At 43.7% G+C, this 27,084-nt stretch overlaps 1 protein-coding gene across 1 annotated transcript in view; it reads left to right on the top strand.

Moving 5' to 3' along the window:
* The window catches only part of phf5a (PHD finger protein 5A), a 49,319-nt gene extending 34,343 nt beyond the window's left edge, over positions 1 to 14,976 (top strand). Inside the window, exons 3-4 of the mRNA XM_080217391.1 lie at positions 9,905 to 10,071; positions 12,005 to 14,976. Coding sequence (XP_080073517.1) covers positions 9,905 to 10,071; positions 12,005 to 12,094 — 257 coding nt within the window. The 3' untranslated portion in view covers positions 12,095 to 14,976. The remainder of the gene's footprint in view (positions 1 to 9,904; positions 10,072 to 12,004) is intronic.
* The last annotated feature ends 12,108 nt before the right edge of the window (positions 14,977 to 27,084 follow it).

Genomic DNA, 27,084 nt, shown 5'->3' with positions numbered 1-27,084 from the left:
AATTTCACCATTCAGACCCCAGCATTAACCTTCATCCTTTTAAATTGGAAGGTTATGGGTTCAGACCCCTTGGCAGAACATTGGTGCATAACAGTGCAACATTGAGAGAGTGCTGCCTTGTCAGAGCTGCTGTCATTAAGTTGAGATGGTAAACCAAGGTCCTATCTGCATTTTTGGGCCAACATAAAAGATCCCATGGCACTATTGAAAGAGAAATAGAGAGTTCTCATTATTCTGCCCAATGTTCATCCCTTGCTGAACACAATTAAAACACATTAGCTGGCCATTTTATTTCATGTCCATTTACAGGATCTTGCTGAATGGAAACAGATTCCATCTGCCTACATAGCATTGACTATTCATTACCCGTGAAGAAATTTGGGGCAGCTCAAAGATGAGATGTGCTCTGTAAATTTGAGTCCTGTCTGACCTTTTCACATGCCTGATTTTGTTGCTTTGCAGGTTGCAAATGTGTCTGAGGCAGAAGCCCAGTAACTAATGTCCAGTCAGCCAGGATAGAGACTGGAATTTAAATCTTGAGCTGATTCCAAAAATTGCACAATCAAACCCAGTTTGCCGGCTGTACTGAGAATGATAGAAAACCTAAGTGGGAGACAAGACCTGTAGTGCAGGACAACACCAAGGTTGCAGACTATGTGAAGCTCAAATGATTAGGCAAGTCAGAGATTGGGTTTTAAAAGTTTAGAGATTGGGGAGGAAAGAATAAGTAAAGGCTGCAAAGTGTTCCATAGATCTGAAGCTCCCAAACTGGCGGAGTATGTCATGACTTAATCAAGATTTAGTTGATTTAGGGCAGCACAGTGATGGAGTGTTTAGCACTGCTGCCTCACAGCGCCAGGGATCTGGGTTCAATTCCAGTCTCAGGTCACTGTCTGTGTGGAGTTTGCATGTCCTACCCGTGCCTACATGGGTTTCCTCTGGATGCTCCGATTTCCTCCAACAGTCCAAAAATGTGCAAGTTAGGTTAACTGGCCTTGCTAAATTGACCCTGGTGCCAAGGGGTTTAACAGGGTAAATATGTGGGGTTATGGGAATTGGGTGCGATTGTGGTAGGTGCAGACTCGACAGGCCAAATGGCCTCTTTCTATACTATAGAGATTATATGATTATATTGTACGTGATTTGTATTGGTAGCAAGTTGTTACAATCTGGGATGCAGTGCCTGAAAGAGTGGTGGAAGCAGTTTCAACAGTAAATAGTAAAAGGTAAATTGGATATACATTTTAAAATGTTGCTGAAGAAAAAGCACAGGAGCAGTTAATTGGATAGCTTGTTCAAAAATCTAGATGCTCTGGGATAAATCGCCCCCTGTGCTGCATCGTTCTTTGAACCCAAGGAAAAAGCACCATTTGTAGCTCCTCAGATACTGAAGCAATCCATGTCCAAATGCAGCAAGACCTGGACGACGACAACAGGCTTGGGCTGACAGGTAGCAAGTTGCATTGCACCACACACATGCCAAGTAATGATCATCTCCAACAAGGAGTGTGAAGGAATACAGGAATACTCTACACTTGCCTGGATGAGTGTAGTTCCAACAACACTCCAGAAGCTTCACACCATCCAGAATAAAGCAGCCCACTTGATTAGTACCCCTTCCACAAACATTCACTTCCACTGCCACTGATGCACAGTTACAGCTGTGTGTACCATCTACAAAATGCACTGTAAGAAGACTCCTAAGACAGCACCCTCCATGCCCACAATCGCTACCATCTGGAAGAACAAGGGCAGTGAACACGTAGGAACACCACCTCCCTGGAAGTTTCTCTCAAAGTCGGTCACAATTCTGACTTGGAAATATATCACTGTTCCTTCATTGTCACTGGGTCAAAATCCTGGAACGCCCTAACCACACTGAGTATACCTACACCACAGGGACTGTAGTGGTTCAAGGCAGCAGCTCACCACCACCACCTCGAGGGTAGTTGGGGATGGGCAATAAACACTGGCCTATCCAGCCCTGCCCACATCCTATAAATACATGTTTGAAGAAACCAAAGTAACACTTGGAATTTGGGACAAAGAAGGAAGTTTAAGGAACAAGTTAGCTGCTGCTTAGGACTCATTTTGTCCTTGCTTAAATGGGTTGGAGTTGTTGAAAGAGAGTAAATGTTTTCCATTTGAAAAGGCTGAGTTTAAAGTAATTAAAATTTAAAGTTTCAAGAATGTATTTATTAGTGCCACAAGTAGGCTTACATTAATATTGCAATAAAGTTACTGTGAAAATCCCCTAGCTGCCATGCTCCAGCACCTGTTCGGGTACGCTATGCTAACCACTGTGCCACCATGCCACCCCCATAATTGACTGTTAGAATCAATATAAACAACTTTAAATTGTAGATGCTGCAAATCTGTCTGGAAGTACTCAGCAGGTCAGTCGCTAATGTGGAGTAAGCAGACGAATTAACGTTTTTGGATGTTAGGCTCTTAGAACTAATAAAAGGCCGACACAAACATTAATTCATCCATTCATGTTTTTTAATTCTTTCGTGTGGATGTTGTTGGAAAGGCCAGTATTTGTTGCCCATCCCCAAGTTGACTTTGCTCGGCCATTTTGGAAGGTAGTTAAGAGTCAGCCACATTGCTGTGGATCTGGACTTGCAGGTAAAGGATGGCAATTATCAATGATTTCATGGTTGTGTTACTGAGACTATAGACTGTTAATTGAATTTAAATTCCGCCTGCTGTGATGGGATTTGAACCCTTGTCCTCAGAATATTAGCCCAGACCTCTGGACTACCAGCCTGGTGACATTTTCACTATGGCACCGTCTCCCCCTTGTTAATATCGCTGTTGTGTTCCTATTGCTTGTGTGGATAGGACAAATGCACTAAAGTTAGCCTTTCAAATTTGATAAGACTTGCTAATAACTTTCCCTCATTACTCAGTTGATTTAGTCACAATTCCAGAGAGGCACATTTTGCATAAAACTCTTATTTGCTTCTGCGCAACAGAGGAATGACAAATCTCCAAACGTTGTGCGAAAAATGTCTGAACCCTCCCTGGGATATTTTCTGGATTGTTAAATGTCAAATGTGGAGTAGGGTAGTTATTAATTTGGTATACCAATCACAGTAAGTTGAGTTTCCACTTTGATCTCTGTCAGGAAGGAAAATCACTGTCTGAATGGTGGCACTTTAGGAAAAGGGGAAGTGTAACATGACCTGGGTGTCCTGGTGAAGCAATCGCTGAAGGTTGGTACGGCAGGCGGTGAGGAAAGCTAATGGCATGCTGACCTTCATAGCAAAACAATTTGAGTATAAAGAGTAGGGATGTCTTGCTGTAGTTATGCAGGGCCTTGGTGAGGCCACACCTTGAGTATTGTATGCAGTTTTGGTCTCCTAGTCTGAGGAAGAATATTTTTTGTACTGAGGGAGTCCAGCGAAGGTTCACCAGACTGATTCCTCATATGGCAGGACCGACATATGAAGACAAACTGGATTGAGTGGGCTTGTACTTTAGAAGAATGAGAGGGGATCTCATAAAAACATATAAAATCCTGATGGGCCTGAACAGGCTATATGCGGAATAATGTTCCTGATGTTTAGGAAATCCAGAACTAGGGGTCACAGTCTAAGAAAAGCCATTCAGGACTGAGATGAGGGAGAAGTTCAGAAAGTTGTGAACCTGTGTAATTCTCACCACAGAAAGCTACTGGGGCCAGTTCATTAGATATGTTCAAAGTTGGATGTGGCCCTTGTGGCTAAAGGGATCAGGAGGCTTGGAGAAAAAGCAGGAGTCAGACCTAAAAATGTATGATCAACCATGATCGTATTGAATGGTTGTGCAGGCTGGAGGAGCCAAATGACTACCTACTGCACCTATTTCTATGTTTCTATATTTGGCATTCCACATACTATTCCAGTTGAGCTCAACACTTAAGGCATGTCACCCTATCTTTCCATAGTAGGCTTCCAGTCTTGATATTGTCTTTTAATAACTTCAGACCTTAACTAGAACATCCAGGGACACAGGTGACTTGGATTGAACATTGTGGGTTAACAGTTGAAATGGGGTCCCTTTGTCAGAATAGCCTTTTCTTGCAGTCCATCATGTTTTTGTTGGACCCCACCCTGTTCTGCCTCATTTTGCAGTGTTTGAAACCTGACATAGCTCCAATTTTGTTTTTCAAACTGGAGGCTTGTGAACAGCGGCATGTCTCAGGGATCAGCGCTGGGTCCACTGTTATTTGTCATTTATATTAATGATTTAGATGAGAATATGGGAAGCAAGGTTAGTAAGTTTGCAGATGACGCCAAGATTGGTGGCACAATGGACAGTGAAGAAAGTTATCTCAGATTGCAATGGGATCTTGAACAATTGGGCCAGTGGGCTGACGAATGGCAGATGGAATTTAACTTAGACAAATGTGAGCTGATGCATTTTGGTAGATTGAACCAGGGCAGGACTTATTCTGTTAATGGTAGGGCGTTAGGGAGAGTTACAGAACAAAGGGATCTAGGTATACAGGTTCATGTCCCTTGAAAGTGGAGTTACAGGTGGACAGAGTGGTGAAGAAGGCATTCAGCATGCTTGGTTTCATTGATTAGAACAATGACTACAGGAGTTGGGATGTCTTGTTGAAGTTGTACGAGACATTGGTAAGACCGCACTTGGAATACTCCATGCAGTTCTGGTTACCCTATTATAGAAAGGATATTATTAAACAAGAAGGAGTGCAGAAAAGATTTACAAGGATGCTACTGGCATTTGATGGATTGAGTTATAAGGAGAGGTTGGATAGACTGGAGCTTCTTTTCTCTGGAGTGTAGGAGGCTGAGGGGTTACTCTATAGAGGTCTATAAAATAATGAGGGGCATGGATCAGCTAGTCAATATCTTTTCCCAAAGGTAAGGGAGTCTAAAAATAGAGGGCATAGGTTTAAGGTGAGAGGGGAGAGATGCAACTGTCCAGAGGGGCAATTTTTTCTCACAAAGGGTGGAGAGTGTCTGGAACAAGCTGCCAGAGGAGTAGTAGAGGCGGGTACAATTTTATCTTTTAAAGCATTTAGATAGTTACATGGGTATGATGGGTACAGAGGGATATGATCCAAATGTGGCCAACTGGGATTAACTTAGAGGCCTTAAAAAAGAAAGGGTGGCATGAACAAGTTGGGCCGAAGAGCCAGTTTCCATGCTGTAAACCTCTGCCTCACCTGTTTGTTTCTGAACAACTTGTATTTTTATAGCAGCATAACATAATCAAATTGTAAGACACATTACAAGAACATACTAAAGCAGAATTTGACACAACCACATAAAGAAGGTATTAGGGCAAACCAAAAGAGAAAATGCTGGAAAATTTCAGTAGGTCTGGCAACATCTGTAAGGAGAGAAAAGAGCTGATGTTTTGAGTCCAGACGACCCTTTGTCAAAACCTTTGAAACTCTTTGACCTTTTTGAACTTTGATTCTAGGTTTTTTGAACTTTGACAAAGGGTCGTCTGGACTCAATGTCAGCTCTTTTCTCTCCTTTCAGATGCTGCCAGACCTGCTGAGATTTTCCAGCATTTTCTCTTTTGGTTTCAGATTCCATCATCTGCAGTAATTTGCTTTTATCAAGATGTTAGGGCAGGTGGTTAACAGCTTTATTTATTTTGTTAGTGTCACAAGTAGGCTTACATTAACATTGCAATGAAGTTACTGTGAAAATCCCCTAGTTGCCACACTCCTGTTCAGGTACACTGAAGGAGAATTCAGTACGGCCAATGCACCTAACCAGCACATCTTTTGGACTGTGGAAGGAAACCGGAGAATCCACAGGAAACCCACACAAACACAGGGGAGTGTGCGGATTCCACACAAACAGTGACTCAAGCCTGGAATCGAACCCAGGTCTCTGGCGCTGTGAGGCAGCAGTGCTAACCACCATGCCATTGCTTGGTCACAGGGTTAGGTTTATGGAGTGCAAAAGAGGCAAAATGTGGTAGAGGGAATAGCTTGTTCTGTGCTTCTTTCTGTCATCTGATGTGAAAAAATCGTCTTGGTCATTTCTTTGCCTCCATTTACAAACGATTTGTGAACGTGTGTAGATTCTTTCTCCTCTCCTCCCCATCCCACCTTGCCTTTCCTTGATTCTATTTGTTTTTAAATGCTGTTATCTGCTTAAAAAAATACCAGTCCTGACAGGTTCTGCATATTGTTGACTCATCATAATACTCTGCAGAGATGTTGACCAAACCGGATTTGTTTCCAGTATTTTTTTTCTGATTTTGTTCCCAGTGGATTTGTAGTTGCCTGTTTCTGTTTGTGTTCACCTTGTTAAATATGAGCACCTCATCAGCCTTCCCAGCACCGACCATTCCTTCAGCATTTGGCACATCTGCTCACATTTTCTCACCCTTGGATAAATACTGTGTATCCTTGCAGCTTTATTAGTTTGGAGCCCTTAAGAACATAAGAACATAAGAAATAGGAGCAGGAGTAGGCCATCCAGCCCTTCGAGCCTGACCCGCCATTCAATAAGATCATGGCTGATCTGTCGTGGCTCAGTTCCACTTTCCCGCCCTCTCCCCATAACCCTTAATCCCCTCTCCTATCAAAAACCCATCAACCCGCGTCTTAAAAATATTTAGCGAGGCAGGCTCCACCACTTCAACGGGCAGAGAATTCCAGAGATTCACCACCCTTTGAGTGAAGAAGTTCCTCCTCAACTCCGTTCTAAACCACCCCCCTTTTATCTTGAGGCTGTGCCCCCTAGTCCTATTGTCTTTTTTGAGCGGGAAGAGTCTTTCCACCTCTATCCTATCCATCCCATTCATCATCTTATACGTCTCAATGAGATCTCCTCTCATTCTTCTAAACTCTAACGAGTACAAGCCCAGTTTATTCAGCCTCTCCTCATAGCTCAACCCCCTCAACTCCGGTATCAGCCTAGTAAACATCCTCTGCACTCCCTCCAAGGCCAAAATATCTTTGCGCAGGTGTGGCGCCCAAAAATGCACACAGTACTCCAGTTGCGGCCTCACCAATGCCCTATACAGCTGCAGCAAGACCTCCCTACTTTTATATTCAATCCCCTTCGCTATGAAGGCCAGCATCCCATTCGCCTTCCTGACCACCTGCTGCACCTGCAAGCTGGGTTTTTGCGACTCATGCACAAGGACCCCGAGGTCCCTCTGCACCGTCGCCTGCTGCAGTTTTTCGCCCCGTAAGTAATAGTCCTTCCTACCATTCTTCCTACCAAAGTGGACCACCTCACACTTGCCAACATTAAATTCCATTTGCCATTTCCTGGCCCATTCGCCCAGCCTATCTAGATCCTTCTGCAGACTCTCCACACCCTCCGCACAATTTGCCGTTCCCCCAATCTTGGTGTCATCAGCAAATTTCGACACTCTACACTCGGTTCCCTCCTCCAGATCATCTATATAAATGGTAAAAAGCTGAGGCCCCAGCACCGTCAAAGCCAATAATTATGCTTTGGCTATCTGACTGTAGAGTGAAAGTTGTTCATACATTCTCCATTTGAATATTTGTAGGATGTAATCATTCAGAATGTTCTCCATTTTGTGTTCATTCTCAAAGTGAAATAGCGGATTTCCTGCTCTGAGTAAGAGGGATGACCTGATGGAAGTTGTCAAGGTTTATGAACAGGTTTGATAGAGCAAATTTAGACAAGTTGTTTCAATTTGCAGGCATTTGAAGCCATAGATATAAAATAGCTGCTAATAAATCCAAAAAGAAATTCAGGAGAAAGATCTTTACCCAGAGAGTGGTGGCAATGTGGTGCTCACTACCACAGGGAGTGGGTTGAAGTGATTGGAATAGACACATTCCAAAGGGAAGCTGGGTAAACACGTGGGAGAAAGTGACTGAAGGATGTGTTGATGGGGTTAGATGAAGAGGGGTGGGAGGAGGTTTATGTATGTAAACACCAGCACCGATCTGTTGGAACAAATAGCTTGCTTGTGTTCTGTAACTGCTTTGTAAATAGCCTCGTGCAATGTTCAGTGGGAATTTCTGACTGGTCGCAGCATTGGCTCTGGTGGTGGCTCATACACTAATTTTAATAGAAAAAAATGCATGTCTATAAAACACACAATACAAGTAAATATATTTGACTTGTATATTTACTTAAGCAGTATACTTAAGCAATATCTCCACGGTAACCAAAGAAGTAAAACAATCACCGTGAGCAAAAAATACTTGCACTCTTCTCTTTTGTCCTACCATTTTGCCAACAAGCGCATCAAAAAGTAAAAGTTCACACACATACCTGCGTAAATATGAATATTGAAGTTACTTGCCAACCCGCTGTGGCAATTGTTAACTTATTTTTTGGCTAATTGGAAAGGCATAGTGACCATACAAATAAGGAGTGGGAGTGGTAGGTCATTTAGTCCCTCGAGCCTGCTCCACCATTCGATAAGCTCGTAGCTAATCTGATAATGACCTGCCTATCCTCTTGCTAACCTAGAATCTATCCTCCTCTGCCTTTTAAAATGTTCAAAAACTCTGCTTCCACAATCTTTTCAGGAAGAGAGTTCCAAAGGTTCTCAACCTCCTGAGAAAAATATTTACTTGGCTCCATTTTATTTGAGCTACCTTTTGTTTTAAATAGGCCAATATATTGGTCTAGTTCACAGAAACCAGCTAAGAAAAGTCCGGATAAGGTATGTTCCCTGTTCCGTCTGCTTTCCATCTTATTTTCAGAATCAAATCCTTGATTATAGAGTAAGTTCAGCTCACTGATAACATTCCATCTCTGGATCTAAAGGTCTTTGCTTCAAGCTTCTACTACAGGATTTGAGAATAATGTAAGCTACAACTACCAGCGTTTATATATCTCAAGGCTCTTCACCAAAGACAAAGGAGGAAACGTCCGGGCCAGTAGGCCTAAATGTTTGGACAAAGGGCATGGGTTTTATGAAAGGATTTAAAGGAGGAACTGGAGGTGAACATAAGAACATAAGAAATAGGAGCAGGAGTAGGCCATCCAGCCCTTCGAGCCTGCCCTGCCATTCAATAAGATCATGGCTGATCTGTCATGGTGATGAGGCAGAGATGCAGGGGGAGAATTCCAGAGAGTTTTTTTTGTCATCATGGATATGGGGCTTGTTAGCAAGGCCAGCATTTCTTGCTCCTGGGACCTGCACAGCTGAAGGCACAGCCATTGATGGTGGGGCAAATTGAGTTGGTGGACACATGAAGCCAGTGTCAAAGACTGGAGGAAGTTATGAGGATCTCTCACCTGCAGCCTTGCCTCCGCCATATGCTGCTGAAACTTCTACCTCTAGTGTTCCCTTGGCCAGCCTCTCGTCTACAATCCTCAATCTTGAACTCATCCAGGACTCTGCTGTTGGTATGCTAGCCCACTTTATTATAGAATACCTAGAGTGCAGAAGGAGGCTACAGTGCCAACTCTCTCTGACAGAGTACCTTACTCAGGCCCTTTCCCACCCACCTACCCACATTTATCATGGCTAAGCCATCCAACCTTCAAATCCTGCAACACCCAGGGGCAATTTAGCATGGCCAATCCACCTAACCTACACATTCTTGGAATTGGGAAGAAACCAGAGCACCCGGAGGAAACCCACACAAAAAAGGGGGTCAATGTTCAAACTCCGCACAGGCAGTGACCCAAAACTGCAGTTGAAGCCTAGTCCCTGGTGCTGTGAGGCAGTAATACTAGCCATTGCTGTAATAATATTCAAAGAAAAATGGACAGTTTTGGTTTGCTGGCTAACAAACCAACATCATTAAAACTGGCAGTCTGATCACTATCTCATTTGCTGTTTGTACAACCTTGCTGTGTACAAATTGACTGCCATGTTTATCTACATAATAATTGTACTTCAAAAGCAATTCATTGTAAAGCACTTTGAAATGACCTACATGAATTCATATTTGTTTTTTTCTGATTGCCTTCCCTTTTAGGTGACGGTAAATGTGTGATCTGCGACTCCTACGTCAGGCCATGCACGCTAGTCCGGATCTGTGATGAGTGTAACTATGGGTCCTACCAAGGACGGTGTGTGATCTGTGGTGGCCCGGGTGTATCTGATGCCTATTACTGCAAGGAGTGCACCATCCAGGAGAAAGATGTAAGTTTGAAGAGAATTTCTTCTAAGACTAAGACAGTGTAACAATCAGAAAGTATAATCTACTTGTTTACTGGCAACCAGTACAAACAATACAAACTGTACCATCAGAAGTTAGACCCAGTTCAATCATCTGATTAATCAGATATATACATTCTTACAAATGCAAAGACTTAGTTTTGCAGCTCTTGCCTTTTGCAACTTGGAAAGATTTCCCCCCACAACCCTCAAACACCCCCTCACCTCCCTGGGCCTTTCCCTGAGAGATGCCAAAAGTGTGGGTGTAGCCAAAGAATATCGGCTGCCAGTCCTCCAGTGTCCAGCCTCACTTTCAAGCAGAAATCATTAGTTGTAATAGAATGTTGAGCAGGTTGAGTCTATACTCGTTTAGAAGAATCACCATAAGACGTAAGTGCAGAAGGAGACATTCAGCTCATTGAGTCTGTTCCGCCATTCAATGAGATCATAACTGATCTGGTATGAAAATCCTCAGTTCCACTTTCCCACCTTATCCCACAACCCTTGATTCCCTGACTGATTAAAAAATCTGTCTGTCTCATCTTTGAACATACTTAATGACCCAGCCTCTGCAGTAAAGAATTCCACAGATTCACTACCCTCAAAGAACAAATTCGTCCTCATCTCTGTCTTAAACGGGCAACTCCCTTACTCTGGGATTATGCCTTCTGATTCTTCAAAGGGAAACAACCTCTCAGTATCTGCCCTTTCAAACTCCCTGAGCATCCAATATGCCTCAACAAAGTAGCTTCTCATTCTTCCAAACGCCAATGAGTACAGGCACAACTTACTCAACCTCTCCTTATGAGAAAATCCCTCTATACCTGGGTCAAACTAGTGAACCTTCTCTGGACTGCCTCCAATGCCAGTATATTTTTTCTTAGATAAAGGGACCAAAACTGTTCACAATATACCAGGTATGGATTAACTAGTAGAGGCTTCTAAAGTTTTAGCAAGATTTCCTTAATATACTCCATTTTCTTTGAAATAAAGACCAAAATTCTATTTTGCCTTCCTGATCACCTGCTGAACTTGCGTGCTAGCATTTTGTAACCATCACAAACAGAGACCCCTGCTCCCTCTGTGCTGCAGCTTTCTGCAGTCTTTCTCCATTTAGATAATACTCAGCTCTTTTATTCTTCTTACCAAAGTTCACAACTTCATAATTTTCCTATATTTTGGTCATAGAATCCTACAGTGCAGAAGGAGGCCATTCAGCCCATTGAGTCTGCACCGACCACAATCCCACCCAGACCCTATTCCCATAACCCCATGCATTTGCCCTAGGTAGTCCTCCTTACACTCTGGGGCAGTTTAGCATGGCCAGTCTACCTAACCTGCACATCTTTGGACTGTGGGAGGAAACCAGAGCAGCCAGAGGAAACCTCCCACGCAGACATGGGGAGAATGTGCAAACTCCACACAAATAGTGACCCAAGCCAGGAATCAAACCCAGGTTCCTGGCGCTTTGAGGCATCAGTGCTAGCCACTTGTCTCCGTGCTGCTCCATTTTAATGAAAGGTGATCTTATTGAAACAAGAAGATCCTCAGGGGACTTGACAAGGTGGATGCTCAGAGAATGTTTTCTCCCTGTGGAAGAGTCTAGAACTAGGAGACACAGTTTAAAAATAAGGGGCCTCTTTCAGACGGGGGATGAGGAGACGTATTTCCTGAGGGTCTTTTATTCTGGAATTCTCTTCTCCAGTGAGCTGTGGGCTGGGTTAGACAGATTTCTGATTGACACAGGTGTTAGGCTTTGTGGCCTAAAGAGGAGTTGAGGCTACGATTAAATCAGACACTTGATGCATCAAACCCGGAATCTTTCTGCTGAATGTGTGCTCGCTTGGCAGGTCGATTGTCTGAATGCTGAAGTTTTTTTCTCTGGCTCTGCTTATCCTTTTTAATTTTTGCCTCCCAGAGAGATGGATGTCCAAAAATCGTCAACCTTGGCAGTTCAAAAACTGACCTGTTCTACGAAAGGAAAAAGTATGGCTTTAAGAAGAGGTGATCCGGGGAAATCTTTCACATTCCAACCTGAATGTGGGGACACTGGAACAGTCTTGCAAAGGATGTTTAATGTTGCTGTTTTGCAGTATGGAGTATGGTATTTGATGGCACAAATCAGGCAGCATGTGGAGGAGGGTGATGGTTACACACACAAGTTCAATTATTTTGTTTTGAGTAGCTAGCTTATTTTCTAGTCTGTCCCAGCACAGTGAGTTTGAAATTGGAGGTAACATATTACTGGCAACGAAACCAACACCAGAACTTTCGATAGCAACAACGCCAGTGATCTATTTCTGGGCAGGAACAACTAATGCTCACCAATCTGTTGATTTTTACTTAAAAGAACTGGAGGAACCTACCATGTTAGCTGGTTGTGAGTTTAGTGACGAGGCATATAATTGTTCAGTGAGTCAGTTTATGGTCATAACTTTCATTTCTGTAGTTGCAAAACCCTGTGTATTTCATATTTTAAGTACTGGATGCAAATAATTGCTTGCTTTTCCTCATACAGTTGATTTATTCTGACAGGAGATATGGTTTTTAATTTTTATCTAGGTTTTCATGTTTGGGTAATTCTGAAGCCCTATTTGTGAGTCACACTAAAGGAGTGTATGTGATGAGAGTGGCCAGATTTTTTTTTTCTTCCGTGCAGGTCCTTCAACATGCTTCCTGGTTGTTTAGTTTGAACATATTCTACAAACACTTTTTTTTTCACTTGCATTGAGCTGTGCTGTGACCTGTGTATTTACAGAGATATTTGCTGTCCCCCCCCTCCTGCCCCCTTTGTCTAAGCACATTGCTACGCAGAGCCACATAGACTCAAAGTCCAAGGTTGGTCTCCAGTCTGTGCTAAATTAACTGACCTTCGTTGAGGTGGGAGGGCTCCCTGGGGCAGGACTGGGGAAACAGCTTGCATTCTTGCGTCTGATTGCCACGTAGTAATTCCTGCTGGAAGCTCGGGTGTTGTTCGAATGGGATAAGAATCAAACTCTTCGTGACTTATTTCACCTAATTGCAGTGGTTAGGTTGCATTCCAAGACTTGTGGTGGAATTTTCCCATCCCACCCGTCACTGGAATCATAGTAGGCGGGACACGGACCGCGCAAAGGTCCTTTGACCTCGAGCCGGATTTTCTGGCTTTGGGCGAGCGTAGCCAGAAAATCCTGCCCAGTCTTGGCTTTCATTTAAGTGTGGTCACTTAAATATAATGCTGTTGAGGGGAAATTAGTGGCAAAGTGTTCTTCCAGGCAAACAATCGGTACAAATTGCTCAGGACGTTTCACTTGCAGCTAGATGCTGTTATAGATGAGTTGGAGTACAAGAGCAATGAACTTCGGGGGCATGTTTTTTTTCAGTCCTTATGACCCTTGCACAGAATGAGTCAGCACCTTTTTATGAGCAAGAGTACAGTGTTATTGGCAGTAATCTGTTGCATTGCTAAGATAATGCTGCACAGCACAACCCCAAAAGCAAAGGGGAATAGTTGCTATCCTTTAACCAGAATTAAATAAATTAGAAGGCAGCACAGTGGTTAGCATTGCTGTCCACAGCACCAGGGATCCGGGTTGGATTCACAGCTTGTGTGACTGTGTGGAGTCATTACATTCTCCCAGTGTCTGCATGGGTTACCACCGTGTACTCCGGTTTCCTCTCTCAGTCCAAAAGACGTCTGGTTAGGCACATTGGCCATGCTAAATTCTCCCTCCGTGTACCCGAACAGATGCCAGAGTGTGGCAACTCTGGACTTTCACAGCAACTTAATTGCAGTGTTAATGTAAGCCTACTTGTGACAATAAATAAGTAAAACTTTAAATTCAGCGCAGTGTGGAACTAACTACCTCTCCACATTGGAGAGGTGACCCGGTATGGCTCTCTGTGTAAATAAACTGCCTGTGTTTCCTAAAACAGCCTACTTTACAGTTAATAAGGGTTTCCTTACTTTGTGCTTTTGCTTGCTCGAAGGATTTGGTTGAGGTACAGCTTATTAATTAGTTTTTTTGCACACTGGTTAAAGTTCAGTGTACACTGATTCTCATTTTTAAAATACTTAGAGATGTGGGGGGTTTTTTCCCCTTTAATCCTTCATCTCGTATAATGTTTAACTAGAGTGCCCAGCCTCCGAGCTGGGGATACTGGAAGAGGGAAGACTTTTATACCTGTGTCACATGCTCAATGTTAAAACTTGATGTGCTTTGACTCCTGGCACATCTCCCTTCCGGATGCAGGTACTGGCAGCCAGACTTGGACAAGTTGCATCCTGTTTCCACTCTGAGAATCAAGTGCAGTTAAGGTGGGGCCACAGTTGAGAGACCTTTTTTTTTGAAAGGTATCCATGGTAAGGATGAAATATTCCAACAAGGTCAGTGCACTTTTTTTTTAAAATCGATTGGGAATTTATTAGAAGTTAAGCATATTTTGAATCCATATAAGTTTGTACCTCATCCATGCTATTTTCAGTACAGGGAAACTAAGTAATAAAAACCCTTGGTTCAATTGAAAGGGGAGTGACCCACAATTAAGAGTGTCACAGTCCAGAGTCAGTTCAGAGTGGAAACTCCTTTTCTCCCAGAGGCTTCTTTTAGAATCTACTTGTACTGACCACATCCAGGTGCTTTGGGGGATTTAGGCAACTGTTGCTGTTTCTCACACTGCCACTCACTGGCTTATCCCACAGCACTGGCAGTGTTCCTCTTTCCAAAGACAGGTTTAGGTTCTTGGACAGGAATGTAATAATTCTGTGTGAGCCTGAAAGATTGACTGCATGAGCAACAGTTTTAAATGAAGTGCCTCCACTTTCACTTCCAGTTGAAGATTTTCTTTGAATGCTTTAATTACTGAGCTGTGATTGTTCCTTTTTTTTAAATAAACCAGTTTTTTTTCCTACTTGTGTCGGCTTGTACTTTCCGTCAGTGATGTCATAACTTTAGAGCAAGTTTTATTTAAATGTTCAGGATGACAGGATTATACCACAACTTGGTGGATTCAGGTTTCTCTGTGGGTGTTATCTGGACTTCTATAAGGTGATGCAAAAGATGAACTGCTCGGTTGGGGTGCGACAGTGCCGTTCCCCAGTGATGTATACTAAGGGTATAGATTTCCCCATATTTATCAATGACTTGACATAAAGGAATCGAGAATTATATATTCAATTTCGAAGGTGATACCAAGTTGAGGAACACAGCAAGTAGTGCAGATGGGAGACAGATGACAGTACAGGTAGTTGTCTAAAGTTTAAGCTTATTTATTAATGTCACAAGTAGGCTTATGTTCACATTAACATGGGACATCACAGTGGTTAGCACTGCTGCCTCATAGCGCCAGGGACCCACGATCGATTCCCAACTTGAATCACTGGACAGAGTCCGCATGCTTTCCCATTCCCTAGTCACCACACTCTTGTGCCTGATCGGGTACACTGAGGGAGAATTTAGCATGGCCAATGCACCTAACCAGCATGTCTTTCAGATTGTGAGAGGAAACCGGAGCACCCGGAGGAAGTCCACAAAGATGCAGAGAATGTGCAAACTCCACACAGACGGTGACCCAAGCTGGGAATCAAACCCAGGTCCCTGACATTGTGAGGCAGCAGTGCTAACCAACGTGCCACCCTAACTGTGACATGGAGTTAGTTCAATGGGGGGGAAATTGAGGCCATTCAATTTGCATCCAAGAATGAACAAATTTGTTCCTCCTTTATAAATTCCTCAGAGGTTTGGATGTTTATATACACACCACCAAAGGCTGGTGGACAAGTATTAATGGAATACTGGTTTTTGTCCCAGGAAGTCTAAACTACATGTTTGGGGGGGGGGGGGGGGGGAATTTATTTTATGCAAAGCCTTTGTATAAGTATTCAGAGCCTTATAATGGATCGGATTGTGACCTTTTAACCCCACTTTCCTGCCTGCCCCACCATCGCCCTTGTAGTTTAAAAAAAATCTGTGTAACTCGATCTTGAATATACTCAATGATCCAGCCTCCACTGCTGTCTGGGATATTTTTAATTTTTCCTTTTCTGGGATGTGGGTGTCACTGACCAGGCCTACATTGGGAGCATAAGAACCAGGAGCAGGAGTAGGCAGTTCAGCCCCTCGAGCCTGCTCTGCCATTCAGTTTGATCACGGCTCATCTCATCAGCCTCAATTTCACTTTCCTGCCCGTTCTCCATAACCCTTCAACCCATTACTAATTAAAAATCTGTCCATCTCCTCCTCAAACTTACTCAATGTCCTGGCGTCCATCACAATCTGAGGTAGTGAATTCCTCAGACTGACCACGTTTTGAGAGAAGTAATTTCTCCTCGTCGCACTTTAAATCTGCCACCCTTATTTTAGAAGTATGACCCTTGTTCTAGAATGCTCCACAGGAGGAAGCATCCATTCCATGTCTACTTTGTCCAATATCTCTTATCATCTTATGTACCTCAATTAGATCTCCTCTCATTCTTCTAAACTCTAGAGAGTATAGGCCTAAACTGCTCAATCTGTTCATAAGACAAACCCCTCATCTCTGGAATCAATGTAGGGAACCTCCTCTGAACCGCCTCCACTGCCACTAAATCCTTCCTCAGATAAGGGGACCAAAACTATACACAGTGCTCCAGGTGCAGTCTCACCAATGCCTTGTACATTTGCAGCAACACTTGCTTACTTTTATACTCTATTCCTTTATCTGTAAATGCCAAAATTCGATTTGCTTTCCTGCTGACTTGCATACCAGTTTCCTGTACCTCATGCACAAGGACACCCAGATCCCTCGGCACTGAAGCTCTCTGAAATCTGTCTCCATTTTGATAATAGGTTGCCTTCCCATTTTTCCACCCAAAATGGATAACCTCACACTTATCCACTTAAACGCCATGTGACACATTTTGACCCACTCACCTAACTATCCATATTCATTTGTAAATTTCTTATTTTCTCATTGCAGCATGCTATCCCACTTATTTTACTGTCATCTGCATATGTGGCTATAGTACCTTTTAACCCTGTGTCCAAATCATTAAAATAGATTGTAAATAGTTAGAGCCCAAGGACTAAACCATGTGCACACTACTATAATACATTTGGCCCATCGAGTCTACACCAAGGACAATCCCACCCAGGCTCTATATCCATAACCCCACGTTTACCCTGCTAATCCCTCTAACCTATGCATTCCAGGACAGTAAGGGGCAATTTAGCATTGCCAATGCACTTAACTCACACATCACAGCTTTGGAGGAAACCCACACAAACATATGGAGAATGTGCAAACGCCACACAAACAGTGAACTAAGCCAGGAATTGAATCCATGTCTCTGGGGCTGTGAGGCAGCAGTGCTAACCACTGTGCCATACTGCTCGCAACATGCCTTGCTATGTCCAATGGCCTTCGTACATATACGTTGAGGTCCCTCAGAATTAGGCCACTCGGCCCATTGAGTCTGCTCTGCCACTCAATTATGGCTGATACTTTTCTCATCCCCATTCTCCTGCCTTTTCCCATAATCCCTGATCCCCCTTATTAATCAAGAACCTATCTTTCGCTGTCTTAAAAACATTTGTTTGCCCAATCTGCCAACATCTCCATGTTCAAGACTATCCTCATCGCAGTTTCCAATATTTCCAATCTTTGAATCATCTGCAGATTTTCACGCCCTGAACAACACAGTCTAGGCCACAAATATATATATATATATTATATATATATATAGCAGGAAGAGCAAGAGCCCCAACACTGAGCCCTGGGCAACTGCACTGCAAACCTTCCTCCAATCTGAAAAACAACTATTTACCACAACAATAAGAACAAAGAATGCTGGAGAAACTCAGCAGGTCTGTTCCATCTGTAGGAATAGAAAGTTAATGTTTTTTAGTCCACTTGACTCTTCATCAGAACTAAAGAGAGATAAATGTGTTAGATATTAAAGTGTAGCTGTGAGAGATTGCAATAAGATGTAGCAACCTTAACAAGAACTGACAGGTGACCTAGTGTGGGGAAGGGTTTGCATTGAGGTAGTACGTTTATGGGGTTTTTTTAAAGTGTTAAAAGTTGGAGGAGAAAGGTCACATTACTGTCACTCAGCCAATTTCTTATCCAAGTGTTCGCCCTCTTTATTCCATGAGCCAGAATTTTGCTCACAAGTCTGTTGTGTGGCACTGTATCAAATCCATCTGCACCACATCTGTAGTGTTGCCCCTACCAAACTTGCCCTAATCTTCCCTCCTCAAAAAACTCCAAGTTAGATTTTTCCTGAACGAATCCATGCTGTCTTTCCTTAATTCATAAAATCCCTACAGTGCAGATGGCCCGTTGAGTCTGCACCAACTCTTACTCAGGCTTAACATATAACCCCATGTATTTACCCCTCTAATCTTCTTAACCTATGTATCTTGGGACTCTAAAGGGCTATTTACCATGGCCAATCCACCTAACCTACACATCTGTGGACTGTGGGAGGAAACAGGAGCACCCGGAGGAAACCCATGCAGACACAGGGAGAATGTGCAAACTCCACACAATCAGTGACCCAGAGGCTGGAATTGAACCCAGGTCCCTGGTGCTGTGAGGTAGCAGTGCTAGCCACTTTGCTATCCGCCTGTCTAAGGACTTGATTTGGTCCAGAATTATAGTTTCCAGAAGCTTCCCAACCACTGACTTCAAACAGACTGCTCTGTAGTTGCCGGCTTTATTCTTGCACCCCTTTTTAAAAAGGGTGTAACATTTGCAATTCTTGGATTTTAATTTGATTTACCATTGTCACGTGTGTTGGGATTCAGTGAAAAGTACTGTTTGTTGCACGCCATACAGATTATGCATAGAGAAGGAAAGGAGAGAGTGTAGAATGTAGTGTCACAGTCATAACTGAGGCATGGAGAAAGATCAACTTAATGCGAGGTAGGTCCATTCAAAAGTCTGATGGCAGCAGAGAAGAAGCTATTCTTGAGTGGATTGGTACGTGACCTCAGACTTTTGTATTTTTTTCCCAAAGGAAGAGAGAATGTTCAGGGTGCGGAGGGTCCTTAATTATGCTGGCTGCTTTGCTGAGGCAGTGGGAAGTGTAGACAGAATCAATGGATGGGAGGCCGGTTTGCGTGATGGACTGGTCTTCGTTCACAGTCCTTTGTAGATTCTTGCAATCTTGGACAGAGCAGGAGCCATACCAAGCTGTGATATAACCAGAAAGAATGCTTTCTATGGTGCTGCTGTAAAAGTTGGTGAGAGTCGTAGTGGACATGCTAAAGTCTTTTGAGAAAGTAGAGGCCTCTGCGAGGACTTCTCCAGTCCTCTGGGACCACCCCGGTGCCTAAGGAAGACTGGAAGATTATCTATCACTAGTGCCTCTGCAATTTTCACTCTCACCTCCCTCCCATGGATAGTTGAATGCATAGACTGTACACATTCCTTTAAACGGTAGTTACAAAATTGCGAAGTTCTGTTTTGTTCTGCTGGTCACAATGATGTCACAATAATCCGTGTATGCCTGATACCAGCATTGCTTTGATTGTCCCTCCAGATCTGCAGTGCAATTTTGTAATGTCCCATTTTCCTTGTGCCAAGACAAATAATGCTACAAAGCCTTGCAGTTGTAACTTTCTGTGGCTGATTGCCTAAGGCGTCACAATGCACTTCATTGTCCTCCCCCAGTACACAGCGCTGAAAACAAAACTGCTCTTGAGGGCTGCAAACATCACTGGCTTCTACCAGGTACAGTCAGGATTTGCACTAGGTTGACAACTCTCTTTGTTAGCACGCTAAGGAGTTGACTGTCTATGGGGGCAAGCACATTGCATTATGAGCTTCACAAGGTTTAGTTTATCACCAGGTGAACCTCTTGCTGAATTATTTACCCACTAACACTGTCGTGAGGGCCACTCAAGGTTTATTTCTGATGGTCGCTTGGCAGATTTGCAGTATCCTGGTAGTCATGGGACACAAACTTGAATCCCCAATGCCCCACAGTTAGTTCCGAATTGCAATCATGATATTATGGGGAAGTTGCCAAATAACCGTCTCGCATTTCACCACCAACCATCTCTTTAGACAAGTTCTATTTTAATATGGTCTGTTGCCTCACTATGTGGGAGTAGTGATAAACCTGCCGCCCACTAGCCTTCTCTTACCAATCCCTGCGTCGCAAGAAACCAGTGCGGGAGTACCTTGAATAAAGTGAGATTTCAAGTTAAACGCAAAAGGAAAATCAAAATATAGAGGGGACAGTAACATTAGATGGGCCTAAAGGAAGTATGAGGAAAGATGTTGGCACAGTGGCTAGCGCTGCTGCCTCACAATGCCAGGGACTCAGGTTCGATTCCTGACTTGGGTCACTGTCTGTGTGGAGTTTGCACATTCTCCCCGTGTCCTCTGAGTTCTCCGGTTTCCTCCCACACTCCAAAGATGTGCGGGTTAGGTGGATTGGCCATGCTAAATTGCCCCTTATGTCAGGGGGACTAGCCTGGGTAAATGCATGAGGTTATCGGGATAGGTGAGATTGTTGTCGGTGCAAACTCGATGGGCCAAATGGTCTCCTTCTGCACTGTAAGATTCTATGATCTATGAAAGACTGAGCGCATGGAGGGATGTAATAAGCAGAAAAAGTTGAAGAAATGATTGCCAGCTACCCCTCGATTCGAGGATGACTACTCAAGATTGTGGGTTTCTGCCATGGGTCTTCATTGAAATGTAGAAAATAGGAGCAGGAATAGGCCATTCAGCCCTTCAAGCCTGCTCCACCATTCTTTATGATCATGGCTGATCATCCAATTCAGTCACCTGTTCCTGCCTCCCCACTCCCCCCCCCACCCTTCCCTGGATCCTTTGATCCCTTTAAGCTCAAGAGCTATATCTAACTCTTTCTTGAGACCATACGAACAGGCTGAAATTCTCCAGTCTCGTACACTCCGCTACTGCTGCAAGCCCGAACGAAAAAGTTGGCACTCAGTCAAATCTCCAAACGAGAGAACAGGACCTGATGTGTGTGTGTGGGAGGGGATGGTTTATGACCATCCAGACACAGTGTCCATCCAGTCCATTGGCTTGACAGGAGGTTGGCTGAGGCATTGCTGAGAGAATTTCGCTAAAGCTCTCACGTGTCACCGGATGAAGGGGCCAAATGCATTGGAAATTCAATTGCTGATGATGCAAAAGTAGGGAGGATAGTGAGTTGTCAAGAGGCCAGAAAGAACCTCCGAAGGGATTTAGGTAAGTTAAATGAATGAGCAAAACATTGTCAGATGGAGTATACTGTGAACTTGTCCAATTTGTCAGGAAGAATAGAAAAGCAGCAGATTATTTAAATGGAGATTGCAGAATTCTGAGGGATCTGGGTGTCCTGGTACATCAATCTCAAAACGTTAGTACACAGGTAAAACAAGTGATTGGGAAGGCAAACGGAATATTGTTGTTTATTAAAAGGAGAATCGAGCATAAAGTTAGCAAGTTTACTATAGTTGTATAGCTCCTTGGCTAGACCACATCTGGAGGACTGTGTACAGTTTTACTTGGAAAGGAGGAGGTTCACAAGCCATTCTTTGGATGAAGGGGTTATCTGATGAGGAAAGGTTGAGCTTGTACGCACTGGAGTTTAGAAAAATGAGAGGTGATTTGATTTGATTTACTATTGTCACATCTATTAGTACACACTGAAAAGTGCTGGTTCTTGCGCGCTATATAGACAAAGTATACCCTTCATAGAGAAGGAAAGGAAAGAGTGCAGAATGTAGTGTTACAGTCATAGCCAGGGTGTGGAGAAAGATCAACTTAGTGCGAGGTAGGCCCATTCAAAAGTCTGACAGCAGCAGGGAAGAAGCTGTTCTTGAGTCAGTTGGGATGTGACCTCAGACTTTTGTATCTTTTTCCCGATGGAAGAAGGTGGAAGAGAGAATGTCTGGGGTGCATGGGGTCCTTAATTATGCTGGCTGCTTTGCCAAGGCAGCGGGAAGTGTAGACAGAGTCAATGGATGGGAGGCTGGTTTACATGATAGATTGGGCTACATTCATGGCTGTTTGTAGTTCCTTGCGGTCTTGGGCAGAGCAGGAGCCCATACCAAGCTGTGATACCACCAGAAAGAAAGATCTTATAGAAACATATAAAATCCTGAGGAGATTTGACAGCACAGAAGCTGAGAGGATGTTTCCCCTCGTGGAGGAGGCTAGGCCTAGGGGGCACAGTTTAAAAATTAAGCATCACTATTTAAGACCGAGATGAGGAGAAATATTTTCCCTCAGAGGATCATTAGTCTGTGGAGTTCTCTTCCTGAGAGAGCAGTGGGGGCTGGGTCACTAAATGTATTAAAGGCCGAGTTAGGCAGGTTCCTGATCAACACGGGGGTAAAGAGTTTTGAGGGACAGGAAAGTAGAGTTAAGGTCACAATCAGATCAGTCGTGTCTCATTGAATGGCACAGCAGGCTCGAGGGGTTGAATGGCCTACTCCTGCTCCTATTTCCTGTGATGCACAGAAAATGGTACAGGAGTGTGACAACAACTGCACTGTACCTAGGATTTTTGTTGACTTGCATGGGCCTTTGCTATCAACACTCATTTCTTGATATATTTCCAAGTTTGCAATGTTGTGTGGTTTAGGGGTGGCAGTGTTACAATGCATCTGCTGCCCTTGTCCTAGATGGTGGAGGTCGTGGGTTTGGAATTTGCTATCAAGGAAGGCTTGGCAAGTTGTTGCAGTGCCTCCTGTATTCAGCAACCAATACCTAGAAACTTATTATTAGGCTTATTATCACACTGTTTTATGTGCGATCTCCTTGTGCATAAATCTGGCTTATACTGTAACAATGACTACACTTCAGAAGCATTTCATTGTCTTCAGCTGTCCTGAGACCATGAAAAGCGTTATAGAAACTAACACCTGGAGAATATTCAGGCTTGGGCTGGCACTGGTCAGTAACATTCAAAACAAAGAGGCAAATTTTCCCATTCCACCCGCCATGGGAATCGGATCGGGCGAGGGGCGGACCATGGAAAGGTCCATTGACCTCGGGCGGAATATTCCAGTTTCTGGGTGAACAAGGCCGTAACATCCCGCCCAAAGTGTTCTTTTTCATGTTTTGTCCATCCTTAACTTCCCTTGAATTGAGTGTTTCGCTCGGCCATGTCAGAGGGCATTTAAAAGTCTGTGGCTCTGGAGTCACATGTCGGCCAGACCAGGTAAGGACGGCAGATTTCCTGCCCTAAAAGACATTAGTGAACCAGATGGGTTTTTCCGACAATGGTTTCCTGGTCATCAGTAGATTCTTAATTCCAGATATTTTTTCATTAAATCCAAATTCCACCGTCCCCCGTGGCGGGATTCGAACCCGGATCCCCAGAGCATCAGCTCAGTATCTGGATTAATAGTCTAGGAATAATAATACAGCTAGGCCATTGCCTCCACTTATGCCAATTGATGTTAGTTGTCATGGTCACCATTACTAGCTTTATATTCCAGCTTTAATTAACTGAATTCAAATTCTACCAGCTGCCGAGGTGGGATTTGCATCCATGTCCCCAGAACATTAACTGGGACTTCTGGATTACTAGACCAGTGACTTTACCACTACACCACTGTCTCCCCAATCCAAGCCCCCTCGTTAACCCTTCACTGCTCTTAAGGGGAATTAGGGATGGGCAACAATGGGATGGGATCCCATTGAGGTACACATTCCAAAAGCAAATATTTGATTTGATTTGATTTATTATTGTCACATGTATTAACATACAGTGAAAAGTATTGTTTCTTGCGTGCTATACAGACAAAACCTACCGTACGGAGAGAAGGAAATGAGAGAGTGCAGAATGTGGTGTTACAGTCATAGCTAGGGCATGGAGAAAGATCAACTTAATGCAAGATAGGTCCATTCAAAAATCTGACAGCAGCAGGGAAGAAGCTGTTCTTGAGTTGGTTGGTACGTGACCTCAGATTTTTGTATTTTTTTTCCGATGGAAGGAGGTGGAAGAGAGAATGTCCGGGGTGCATGGGGTCCTAGATTATACTGGCTGCTTTGCCGAGGCAGCGGGAAGTGTAGACAGAATCAATGGATGGGAGGCTGGTTTGCTTGATGGATTGGGCTACATTCACTATCTTTGCGGTCTTGGGCAGAGCAGGAGCCATATACCAAGCTGTGATACAACCAGAGAGAATATGAATAAAGTATAAAAAATTGAAGATGTGTCAAGAATAGGGAGTGTTCTTAAGCGATCTTAAACAAGAAATGCGCAGGGTTCAAGACTATTAGACACTGTTCGATTGTCACAGCGAGATCTGGCAAAATGGTAGTTAGGTTATAAAATGCAGTGGTCTGCATGTAGGCAGGATAAATGCTGAACATGTGTACATCCTTCAGGACAAATACTAAACCTGACGAAGAAAGGAAGAGATCGGGATGTTCCAGTGCAGAGATTTCTAAAGGTTCATGAGCAACGCTGTGAAGTGATAGCTAGAATAGGGTATGCACTGGAGTATATTTATAGGACAAGTGACAATAAAGACAAAACATACTATTTTGTCCTTGTACACAACCTTGGTTCTGCCTCAGCTAGAATTCTGTGTCTTATTTGATCTCCTCACTTTTGGTAGGGGACACTGAGACTTTGAGCAGGGTGGAGAGAAGGGCCCTGAGATTGGTTTTCAGTTGAAAGCCTCCACCAAGGTGGGCTCAAAGGGCTGTGACCCTGTGCCGTAGACACAAAGAGATTTGATTTGACTTAAATAGGTCAATGGAAGACCACGGGTCACAACTTCAACTTATGTAAAGGCAGTAATTGATTGCATATTAGAAGGTACAATTAAGGACTCCACGAACCCCGGACATTCGCTCTTCCACATTCTTCCATCGGGAAAAGATACAAAAGTTTGAGGTCACATCCCAACCGACTGTATTTCAGCTTCTTCCCTGCTGCCATCAGACTTTTGAACGGACCTATCCCGCATTAAGTTGATTTTTCTCTACACCCTAGCTACAACTGTAACACTACATTCTGCACTCTCTCGTTTCCTTCTCTATGAACGGTATGCTTTGTCTGTATAGCACGCAAGAAACAATATCTTCCATTGTATATTAATACATATGACAATAATAAATCAAATTAAAGGTAGTTCTTCCCCTTGGTGAATATTGGGGCTGTAATTTTTTTTCTATTTGTTCATGAGATCTGGGTGTCACTGGCCAGCATTTATTGCCCATCCCTAATTGCCCTTAAACTGAGTCTCTCACTTGGCCATTTTAAAAGTCAACATTGCAGTGACTCTGGAGTCACAATGTAGATAAGGATGGAAGATTTCCTTCCCTAAAGAACATTAATGAACCAGATGGATTTTTACAATTGTTTCATGGTCATCATTAGACTTCTTTATTGCTAGATTTAAATGTCACCCTCTGCTGTGGTGAGATTTGAACCCGGGACCCCAGAGCATTACCCTGGGTTTCTGATCCGATGACAATACCACTGGGCCACTGCCTCCCACAGGCGGTTGGCTCAAGTGGAGGACAGTGATTTGTGAATCTTTTCTGGTGAGATTGGGACTGTTTCTCACTGGTATGGAGATCACCTCAGATAAGGAAGGGGCAAAGAACAACACAGCACGGGAAACAGGCCCTTCGGCCCAACGAGCCCAATTTTAACAATGTGCTTTTCCTCCTCCACCCAAGTTTCAATACTCTAAGGAAGTCTGAGAGAAATTTTCCAGATTTCACAGAGTTACAGAATCTCTAGGGTGCAGAAGGAGACCGTTCAGCCCATCGAGTCTGCGCTGACTCTCTGAAAGAGCATTCTACCTAATCCCACTCCCCTGTCTTATCCCCGTAACCTTGAACATTTTCTTTTTTCAGATAGCAATCCAATTCATTTTTGAATACCTCGATTGAACCTGCCTCCGCCATGTAAATGCTTTGAAGCATAGACTTCACCCACTTTAATTGGACTGGGCTTTGTATCTGGTTTATAGCCACTCCCATCAGAACATGAGGGCGACACGGTGGCACAATGGTTAGCACTGCTGCCTCACGGCACCAGGGACCCGGGTTCAATTCTGGCCTCAAGTCACCGTCTGTGTGGAGTTTGCACATTCCCCCTGTGTCTGCGTGGGTTTCCTCCCATTTCCTCCCAAAGATGTGTGAGTTAGGTTGATTGGTCCTGATAAATTGACCCTTAGTGTCAGGGCATCAGCAGGGGAGATATGAGTGGTTGCGGGAATAGGGCCAGCATGGGATAGTGGTTGGTGCAGACCTGATGGGCCGAATGGTCTCCTTCTGCACTGTAGGGATTCTATGATCCTAATCTATAAGAACATACAAATCAGGAATGGACCACTCGGCCCCTTGATCCACTCCCCCATTCAATAAGATCATGGTTAATCTGATTATAACTTCAACCCCACACTCCTGCTGACCCCCTCAATAACCTTTCACCCTCTTGTTAACCAAAAATCCATCTAACTCTGCCTTAAAAACATTCAAAGATCACCTTTAGAGGAAGAATATTCCAGAATTCCACCCTTTGAGAGAAAAAAATTGTCTTTTTCTCTGCCTTAAATGAGTGACCCTTATTTTTAAACAGTGACTCCCGTTCTAATTCTCCCACAAGAGGAAACACCCTCAGTCGTGTTTCAATCAAGTCGCCTCTTACTATCCTAAACTCTAGTGGTACAAGCCTGGCCTGTCCGACCTTTCCTCTTAAGACAATCCGCCCATTCCTGTCTATTAGTTCAGCTAACTGCCCCCTAACACATTTACGTCCTTCCTTAAATAAGGAGATCTTAAGAAGGCCACGGTATTAGGCTGGAAGTAACATGTATGTAGTGCGGTGCACATGGCAGTTGTGTGGGACGGACTGGAGGGACTCCAGAACCTTCTCCTGTTTATCCTTGTTTGCCTGTTTGTACTTCAGGAAGACCTGGCTTAGTAGATCAGAGGCAGAGAGAGACAGTGGTTACGGGGCGAAAAACTGCAGCAGGCGACGGTGCAGAGGGACCTCGGGGTCCTTGTGCATGAGTCGCAAAAACCCAGCCTGCAGGTGCA

This window comes from Carcharhinus amblyrhynchos, chromosome 35, assembly GCF_965287045.1.
Source record: "Carcharhinus amblyrhynchos chromosome 35, sCarAmb.v2.hapA, whole genome shotgun sequence".
Taxonomy (NCBI): domain Eukaryota; kingdom Metazoa; phylum Chordata; class Chondrichthyes; order Carcharhiniformes; family Carcharhinidae; genus Carcharhinus; species Carcharhinus amblyrhynchos.
This window is presented reverse-complemented; position numbering and strand designations above follow the sequence as displayed.